Genomic DNA, 10632 nt, shown 5'->3' on the forward strand with positions numbered 1-10632 from the left:
GACAGCTTTCTTTCTACAACAGCTTTCTAATACAAATTTTTTTGAAAAAAAAAAATTTTTGTGGCAAAATTTTGTGAATGTGTTAGAAAAATATTATCATGTATGAACTAAAAAATATATAAAAGATGTGTATCCATCAAACTTTGAAAAGCTTGTATTTCCCACATTGATGGTGGCCAATGCAAGCTATATCTAACCTTTAAATCTTTAGAATAATGTACTATTCTTTGAAAAACCTTAAACTTTTGTTTGCATGTGATATTCAAATTTAGATGATTCAATAACCATAAGAAATTGCAATGTATCATTAAAAGGGAATATTAATTGCCCTTAACATAACTTTATAATAGAAATAAATTATCAAATGATAAATATAATTAAAAGTTACAAAATAATATAATTTTATCTTAAAAAACATATTTAAATTTTATTTTATTTTACAAAATATTTATATCATACCTATTGAACTTTTTTGAGAATTTGTATGGAGTATACTTAGCTTTAATTAAAACTTTATTTGGATCCATGAGAAATTAATTTGGAGCCCCACCATTGCTTTTATCATAGCCTTCCAAATTGGACTTGAATTATAATATTGTCTGCCACTTGTGAAGTGGAAACTGTGGGCTTCAAAAGAAAATTGGAAAAAGGAGAAGATGCCTCTTCCCTTTGTATGTTTTCCCCTTTGATTTGTAGCAGAAAGCCCTGAATTGGGCTTCCTTTTTTCCATTGCCATGCATGTTTCTCGTTTGTCAAGTCAGTTCAGGTGCTAATTCCCTAATTTTCACCAAAAAAAAAAATTTTTATGGTGCTAATTCATGTTATTATCTTAATAATCATTTTAATTTTATTAGATTGTTGGATATTTTTTTTTCTCCCCTAGCATTAAAAGCGTATTGTTTTTCTTGTACTTAAATTTTAATGTTATGACTCGCAAAGATTTGATCACGATAAATAGTAGATTCAACGGCATCAGCGAGAGGAGAAACGGGGGTGGAACCATATTGAACCAAGAGTATTAGAGAGACAATTGCCCACCGTCAAAATTAAGTTTTACTTATAAGAGAGAGTACTTTTGAAAATTCTCCTGCGACCCACTAAAAATTTCCGTCGCCTACGCTTCTTTAAACACCTATCACAAGCTTTGTCCGTCCTAAAATATAAAGTTAGTTCCGCCCTTAAAGAAAAGACCTGAATCATGTACAATTAATATGAGAGGTTATTTTATTTTGTCCATTAATTTGAATGATGGTCTAATACTTAATACTTATTAATGAAGAGTAATTATAGAAATACAAAGAATAAGTAAAACTCATTAACCATCTATATATTAACTATCTAATAAGCACTAATACAACTTAATCCATTTATTACAATTATTTAACTACTACTCCATAAAATCATTACATACTTTCATTAATGTTTTTAAAAACTTTGAATTAGAATTAAGAAAAGTAATTTGAATAAGTTTTACTGAATAATTTTGTTTGCATTACCTAAACATATTATTTTTATAGCGCAAAAACCTAAATTTCTAACTAGGGGTTTAGAGATTGACCCTGATACATTTTGATTGACTTTCATCATATTAGCTTTTATTTTTTGACACAAATCTAATGAGATTCTCATAACTTTTTTCTTATTTTTGAGAAATTATTTTGTATAAAGTCCGGACATGAAGAACCGTTCGGATATGTGAGTGTACACAGTATGTGTCAAATTGTGCACACAATATGTACACTCATAATCTGAATAATTCTTGCCGTTCGTACTCTGCACAGAATAATTTCTCCTTTCTCGCATCTCATATCGTATTTATCTGGCAAAATGATTATATTTTGTCGGAGTTTAAATTTCTAAAACCCATCGCATGTGGATGCCACGTCCCAACGACTTTAGGTCTTGTCCACCTATGGTTCGATTGCTGGTGATCCAAAATAACGGGCAGAAGGATTTTTTCCATTGTAAGAACTGTCACCTGTTTGGACAAACATATCTTCTTGCAGGAAAATAGCTTCAGATTTTACATAATTAGTGCATGCCTTCTAATGCTCAATTGCATGCCTTTTCTCCTTACAAGAGACTTATTTTAGCTACATTTACTAAATTATAGATCAAAAAAAATTACAAATAAACCTTCAATCTCCCTGCCATAAAGGATATATGGACTTGAGATTTGAGATATCTTAGAGATCTCAATAACTCTATAGCTCTACATGATGTTCAACACTATCGATCAATGTCGGTTGTATTGTGGGCGCCAAATCATCATCCCTCGTTTGTTTTCTTCTGACCTTCATTATTTAAAAAGTCTCACTTGGTCGTCATAGTTTGATTATCATTTTCCAACCATCATCATTTGATCGCTATGATCAGATTATAATCATCCAACTATCATCGTCGACCATCATCACAATACTCACAAAGTCTAATCGACATGCATAAACATAATCATCATCATTCAGTATTTAACAAACATTCTCGACTACCATCAAAGATCGAGCTAGTGTTATAAATATTCTAATATGGTCTTCTCCAATTAAAGGTTCGTTTGTGACGGTTTTTTATTGCTTCTTAAAGCATCTTTCAAGTACAAAAATTAAAATTTTTATACTAGAAAGCTGTTGGACTACCACACAGTCGTTAACCACCGCTGAACTTCCACCTGATCATTGTTGGACCACAACATGGCTGCCAACCGCCGCCAGACTACCTCCTATCCGCCGACCACCGCCAGACTTTCTTCATGTCCTCCAACTACCGCCAGAATTCCACCTGACCATCGTTTGACCATCGTCTGGCTGTCAACCTCCACCGAAATTTTGCTCTACTATGATCCCTCTGATCATTGGTTCATGCCTACTACGTTCCCTTATATCTCTGTTGCCCACCGACTATGGTTCCTCCGACCATCATTGCCCACCAACTACAGACCTCCTAACCTCCTTCACTCGTCGACTATAGTCTCTCAAACCCCCGTCGCTCATCGGCTATGGTCATTAGACCATCGTTGCCCATCAGCTACGGTCCTTTCGACCACCGTCTTCCTCTCACTACGGTCCAACCCCAACTATGTAATTTGCATGCTTCATATGATCATTGAGGCAATACCTAGGCACTCCCTAAACTCCACCTCAATAAGGCTTAACTGGTTGATTGGTCAAATAGTGAACCAAACGCATGAAAGAGGCTTGTATGATCAACACTCCTAGTTTAAGCAATTCACTCCATACACCATTTGCAATCAATAACAAACACTAGTGAAATCATTTTAATTGGGTCAGGTTTAGTAATTTTTTCCCTTTTCAGGTTTTCTACGTAAAAATCTTAGTGTCTTTTATGACTCTCGCACTCCTCTCTCTTTATCTGTATATGTGATTGATCTTCGTTCTAAGTTAAAATATTAAGCTCTTTATCGCTTTATTGCTACGAGTATTCCAGTCCGCACCAATAAGATTTTTTTTTTTTAGAACATGATATGAGATTTCATTCTTCCTATACATGTTTATAAGGGAAAGATATGTAGTTATTATTATTATTAAAATGTATTTTTTTTTTTCACTACAGGAAAATAAGTCATTACCGTCGGATTTTCTGACGGTTAAATATTCGACGGGGAAAACCGACGGAGTATTCGTCGGTAATGTTACGGCGGCAATTCCGGCGGAATTAACGCCGCTAAAATACCGGCGAACAATCCGCCTTCTAAATAAAATATCATTTATCAAAAAAACTTTCAACACTTCTCCTTCATTCTTCTCTAAGTCACATTTAAAGGTTTATTTGTTGCTTCTAAATAAAATATTATTTAAAATAATACTATAAATAAAAAAAAATATTATATTTGATATTTTTAAAACATGTTTAACTTAAAAGCATCCAAATGAGACCAGTCAATATTGAAAAAAAATATAGATAAATTTGGAAGAAACGATTGCATATCATCTATTTAAAGCCTGGAGATCTAAATCAGACAATTGAAACTGAAATAACCCAAATCAGGGTTCTGAATGAGTCAAGTTCTAGCTTAATCGAGTCAATTTCGTTTAATTTATACTAAACTTGAACTCGTGTCCCATAAGAAAGCTTAAGTTTGACTCATTTTGGAACTGGAATTCTTATTTTGAATTTAGACAAAAATAATTAATTAGATTCATATAAATATTGATGTATTAATTAATAATAATCAAGTCACCTCGACAAGCAGATGAGTCGAGTGAGGTCAAGCTCGAGTTCAAGCTCCTATAATATGTGAGCTCAAATTTGAGGACCAACTCAAACTCACGGTTCAATAAACTCATCCCATGAGCTTATTAACGAGTTAAGTTCAAGCCGACTCAACAGCCGGTTTGGCCCCACTTGCACCCCCTAATCCAATTTGTCATATGACATTAACCAGAGATTAGCTGAATGTCATTAGCGGTAATGTAACTATCTTTAAACAACAGAAAGGTTAATCACATTTGGATTAGTGATAATTACCGATGGTGGGGTCGGGACTCGGGACGTTCCTTTCTTCGTGGACCGCTAAACACCGGCGATCCGTTGTCACCGCCCCGATGTCCTCGCCGATTAAGAAAACAAAGCAACTGTCCATTCTTTGCAGCTCAGCCCCCCATCTTCCTTTTTATTCGACTTCCTACTTTTACAATTACCAATTTACCCTTTCTAACATCCAACGATTTACAATTTTACCGCATCCATGTCTCTTTCCCAGCTTTCACTTTACGGGCGACGTGCTTAGAGCAAGTTCTTGGAGGGTTGGGTCACCTGCAAGTGAGTTTAAGATATTTGGATTGTCACATGTAATTTTTATGTGATGAGAGTTGCAATTATTAAAAATATGAGGGCCTGTTTGCTGATAAGAGCCACTACTTATAAACTCAAATAGACTTTTCAAACAATCAAGCTGGGTTCCTTTTCGGGTAGGCTGAGGATCCTATATTTTATAGGAGAGATAAAAAAATTTTATATGACTATGTATTTATTTTTTATATGATTTCATATGTATGATAAATTTTATGAGGTATATAAAAAAGATTATTGTGTCATGAATGTGACTATATTAAATAGGTTTTAGATTTTGTTTGAGATGATTTTTTACTATTTTTTAAAGTAGTTTTTTAGAAAAAAAATTAAATTTTTATAATAGAAAATTTTAAGAATCAGTAAAAAAGCTGGGAAATTTGGGACGTCTTGTTTACCGCTTTTTAAAGTAGTTAAGAAGTTGTAAGAAAGTAGTCCCAAACGAGACCTTAATTTACTTTACATTAATGATGGTTGAGTAGGTCAAACAATGAAAGTAATAAGACAATTTATAAATAACAAATAAAGATAATATAAAAGATGTTTCCATTGAGCAAGAGTTTAACCTTGAAATGTGGTAAAAGGAGAAAAAGAAAATAATTTTAATAATTTATAAAAATAAATTATATATTTTCTACCTACTAGATGGGCGCTTCTTAGATGACGAGATATTAATGGGCCCATGAAAATACAAGATGAATATATCACATAAATTATGAAAAACTCAAGTCATTGTGGCTTTTTGAAGGCACAACTTGACCTTATAGAAGTGAGGAGTGACTACAAGTCATGAACGAGTGCCAAAGAAGTACAATATAAAATCATTGAAAAACAAAATTTAAAATTAAATCATTTAAACTTTTTTAATTAACGTGAAAATAATCCCAAAAAATTAAAAATAATGCGAGTTGTTTCCATAGGTAATGACTGGCTTTTTGATGTGGCGGGTGTTGTTGATGAGGCAGGCAACGTGGAGGTCGAGCGCGCTGTGACAAGAAGGTGATGATGTTTTTTGTCCAATAGCTTTCTTACTACTTCTTAAAACAAATTTCTAGTAACAAAATTAAAAATTGCGTACTAAAAAGATGCCTTAAGAACCATTAAGAAAGTCGTCCCAAACGAAGCCTAAGTTAGTCATTTACATCCCAAACTAAGAACTACTTGAGAGAAAATAAAAAATTATTTTCTGCGGGACCACCACCTAAGGCCTCGCTCGGACTTCCGTCGGATCACAACATGAGGCCCAGACTTCTGCAAGACCACCACCTGAGGCCCGGACTTTTCCCAAACCACCACATGAGGCTCGGACTTCCGTCGGACCATTATCCGAGGACCAAACTTCAGCCGGACAACCACCTGAGGCTCGTACTTCCGTCGAACCACCACCCGAGGTCCCGACTTCCATCGGACCAACACCTGAGGCCCGGATTTCTTCCGGACCACTACTTGAGGCCCGGACTTCCACCGGACAATCACCTGACGCCTGAACTTACGTTGGACCACCACTTGAGGCCCGGACTTCTGCCGGACCACCACCTGATGCCCGGACTTTCGACGGACCACCACTTGAGGCCCTCACTTCCGTCGGACCTCCACTTGAGGCCTTGACTTCTACCAGACCACCGCCTAAGGCCCGGACTTCTGCCAAACCACCACCTAAGGCCCAGACTTCTGCTAGTAGGACTTCTGCGCGCTGGACCACCACATGAGGACCGAACTTCTACGAGGCCACCACTTAATGCCAAGAGTTCTACTGGAGTACCACCCTAATACAATAGTCTTTCTAACCTCCCTCCTCCGAAATTTAAAAATCACCAAACCCTATTCTAGTTGCTATTCGCTCCCGCCTCTCTACTCTCGCGACCGACTCTGCTCTACCCGATTCCCTTCTATGTTTGCTTCTCATAACTATGCTCTGCTCCACACGATCCCATTCTTCGTTTGCTTAGTGTGCTGTGATCCGCTCTCGCTACTGGGGACAAAACTTCGATGCGACTGTTGCTCCATTGGGCATCGATCGATCCTAGGAGGAAAAACAACAAAATAAAACTTTTTCAACTTCCAACTATTCAAGGTAATCTTGTTATTCTTCTATTGATGTTTTCCTCTTGTATTGTCCATTTTATATTTATCCTATATCTACTGCACCGTCGCACAAACCACAAAGCTTTTCCAGTATCGTCGCATAAAGCTATTCTAGTCATAGATGAAATCTTCTTTGATTTTCCAGTCATAGATGAAAATATGAAATTTTTTTTTGACATTTGCTATGATTATTAGGTTGGGAAAGCATCAACTTGTTTCTAAGAAGTTATATCATTTCCAATTTATTTTGTTTGCCTCTGCAGTCAATTCTCTGTTTTCAGCGTAGTATTCATAAATTTCATTTGCTTGGTTCATGAATACACCGTCAAATCAACTTGAATTACAAGCAGATTGATTTTTTTATGAGTTTAAGGCCGGCTTTTACACTTTCGTAAGGTAATATTTGTCTTTGCTTCAATTGAGCTTGGTGAATGGAAAATGAACTAAATTTTTTAAAAACAAATTTAGAATTGTCAATGCCAATTCCAATCATGCATGAAAAAAGTTGAGGAAAATATTTTAAAATAAATTTTGGGCCCCCTCTAGAAAAATTTTCTAGCTCTGCCACTGCTTTCTGACCATTGTCTCATGCCGATTATAGTCCTTCTGTCCTCCATCACATACTACGATCCTTCCGACCTACATCGCCAGACAATGGTCCTTTTGATCTCAGTCTCCTGCATACTACGGTCCTTCTGACCTACATCGTCAGATAATGGTCTTTCTGACCCCCGCCGACTAAGATCTTTCCGACATTTATCCTATCAACTATGTTCCTACCGATAAAACAAACATGTCTATGTTGATAACAATTTTGTGGGGAAAAAAAAACATAAAGAAGAAAAAAATTATGTCTATGTTGATTTTTGTAACTCCCACCATGTAATGCACTCTATTTGACGTATATTTGTGACGTCAAGCCAAGGCTTTCTCACAAGGAAGGGCCTCATTTGTAATCGACTGCAAATACTAATGAATTCATTCAAACTGGGCCATGCCCCATTATTTTTTCTCCTTTTCAAGGGTGTCCACGTAAAAACTTTGGCGTCTCTTATAAATGCTACTCTCTCTCTCTCTTATCTGCTCGTGTGCTAGATATTCGTACAATGCTAAGACATTAAACTATATATATTTCTCTAGCGTCGCGAATATTCCAGGATGCAAAAATATATATTAATTAAATTTAAATAATGATAATTTTTAATGTGAATTTAATTTAAAATTTTAAAAAATGACATCTCTAATAAGATAGTTAATTAATAATTAAAATAATCTTATTCAAATTTTATCCCATATCATATTTATTTTAATGAAAGTAATATTATCTGAATTTAATAATAATAAAATGTATAATGACTTGATCAAATATCAATTAAATTAAATAAATTTATTTAATTTGAATAATCTGTTTTATCTAAATTAAAAATAATGACATAATATGATAAGTAATGCGCCTTTAAAGTACTAAGCCCATTCCAAATAACCAAAGAGCCTATCCTAAGCTCCCAACCCAATCTCTAAACAGTCCTTAAGCCCAAAACATATGCTCTTCCCATCATCTGTCGCTCTCCACTCTCTAATCTCGTCCGGATCCGGTCACCGCCTCATTCTTTCCAGAACACCAGTCTCACTCACATAAACCCCCTCCCCTTATGCTTTTTTAGACAAAACTACCCAATTGTAAGTTTAATTTATATCTCGCCCCTTATGGCAATTTTAATGTCATATCTAACCCTAACTTGCGAGCTTCCTTTTTACCTATAACCCTACATCATTTTATTTATAACCTCCATCCCTTGTCCAAATCCTCCGGAGTAGCTGCTTCCTCTTCTCTCCTCTCCTCTCTGCTTCTAAATTTCGGCTTCTGGTCATGAATTCAAACCAGAAGTAGTATCGATAACAGAAGTAGTAGCAGAGCTGCTTTCTTTATGGAAAATGAAGGGGAATTAATGGAGAAGATGGAAGAAGAAGAGCAAGGAAGTTGGGTCTCAGTACAAGAAACCCTTCGTCCCTATCACCTCTCCTCGCCGCACATACGCTAAACTTAACAGGACCAGTGGTTATCACTAATCACTTCACGAATAACTGCAATTAGTCCCACATCGTCGGACAGCACAACCATCAGTCCAACATTCTCACAACTCAAGACATGAAGCGCCCGGCAGCCTCTGACTCCATCATCACCCCCTTCTTCTCTTCCGGTGAGCTACAAAAATCCCTTTTTTGTTTCGTCCTAATTCCCATTAGTTCTTGCGGATATAAATTAATCTGTTTTTGTTGAGTAATTTGCAGAGGAAAGAGGAGAGATGGTGCTGGAAGAAGAAGATGATGATGATGAGATTTGCTGCGCTGCCGAAGGGGGCGGCGTCGGCGGGGGATTGAAGAAAAGAAGACTGGGAACTGAGCAAGTGCGAGCTTTGGAACGATGCTTCGAGGTAGAAAACAAGCTAGACCCCGAGCGAAAGGCGCGGTTAGCTCAAGAGCTCGGTCTCCAGCCCCGGCAAGTTGCCGTCTGGTTCCAGAACCGCCGCGCCCGGTGGAAAACAAAGCAGCTCGAGCGCGACTTCGCCACCCTCAAGTCCCGCTACGACACCCTCCGCATCGACTTTGATGCCCTTCGTCGCGACAACCACTCCCTCCTCGCCGAACTAGCCGATCTCAAGTCCAAGCTAGGCCCAGTCACAGCCGTCGATAACGAATTAGTCGTCGCGGCTGCGAAGCTGGAAGAGGAGAAAAAGGAAGTGGTGAGACCCTTTCCGCCGCCGGTGATGGCCGGCGACGGATCCAGCGACAGCGACTCTAGCGTTGTGCTCACCGACGACAACAGATTGGAAGGGGGACTTGTGTATCAGGCTCAGCAAATGTTCAAGATTGAGGAACATAGTTTCTTTGGCGGGGAGGAGCCCTGCAGCGCCTCCTTCTTCTCCGATGAACATGTTCCAACTCTTACTTGGTTCTGCACTGATCTCACCGGCGGCTGGTAATAAACGGTGGATTTCTGAGGCTAGCTATTGGGAATTCTAAAAGGACAAATTGTTGCGTGGGGCTGGGAGATCGATAAAGGCGGAGTTTTTCTTCAGTTTGCTTGAGAAATTTTTTGTAAAATGCATAGTGTATGTAATTTTTGCTTCATTGTCTTGCTTCCAGCGTGGTCTGTTGAAAATTTTCGCTTTTGCAATATCAGAGAGAAGAAGTCCAAGAGAGGTAGACACGAGAGATTAATTTCTCTTCTTTTTATCTTAAATATATTATAGGTTTATGTTAAGTATTGAATTGAAATTCTTACAAAAAAAAACTAAAAAAAAAAAACTAAAAAATTGGAAGATATTTCTCCTATAGTAAAACTCACATTGATTAATATTACTAGATTATTTTATATAATAAATTAAAATAAATTTTCGGTGACTATAAGGATGAGTTGATAAAATTTTTATTAAAAAAACATTTTATTTTAAAAATATATTTACTAAATAAATTTTATTATATTACATTTTATTTAATGTATTGGTTGATTAATTAGCCAAAATAAGGAAGGCTCTTTCACTAAACTATCATTGGATTAAGTCTTCATTTGGGACATTTTTTTACTATTTATTTTTCAAATTTCAATCACAATTCTTATTTAGCCGTTGTTTTTTCGCTGGTTTCAAAGAAACTTTGTGCTAGAAAGCTATTTTATATAGCAGTTTAAAAAATCATTTTCTTCACACCAACTTTACAATCAACTTTATAAAAAGTCAC

General features: G+C 36.5%; 1 protein-coding gene across 1 annotated transcript; it reads left to right on the top strand.

Annotated features, from left to right (window-relative positions):
* Positions 1-8684: 8684 nt before the first annotated feature.
* LOC110092404 (homeobox-leucine zipper protein HOX20) lies at positions 8685-10100 on the top strand. The gene is made up of 2 exons (XM_020816932.2): positions 8685-9092; positions 9184-10100. Exons 1-2 carry the CDS (start codon positions 9041-9043, stop codon positions 9873-9875), a joined length of 744 nt encoding a protein of 247 aa, XP_020672591.1. The 5' UTR covers positions 8685-9040; the 3' UTR covers positions 9876-10100.
* The last annotated feature ends 532 nt before the right edge of the window (positions 10101-10632 follow it).

This window comes from Dendrobium catenatum, unplaced genomic scaffold (assembly GCF_001605985.2).
Source record: "Dendrobium catenatum unplaced genomic scaffold, ASM160598v2 fragScaff_scaffold_1067, whole genome shotgun sequence".
Taxonomy (NCBI): Eukaryota; Viridiplantae; Streptophyta; class Magnoliopsida; order Asparagales; family Orchidaceae; genus Dendrobium; species Dendrobium catenatum.

Coding starts and splice junctions, on each gene's coding strand:
- LOC110092404 (XM_020816932.2), top strand. CDS start 9,041: ATGAAGCGCCCGGCAGCCTCTGACTCCATCATCACCCCCTTCTTCTCT. Junction 9,093..9,183: donor CACCCCCTTCTTCTCTTCCG/GTGAGCTACAAA, acceptor AGTAATTTGCAG/AGGAAAGAGGAGAGATGGTG.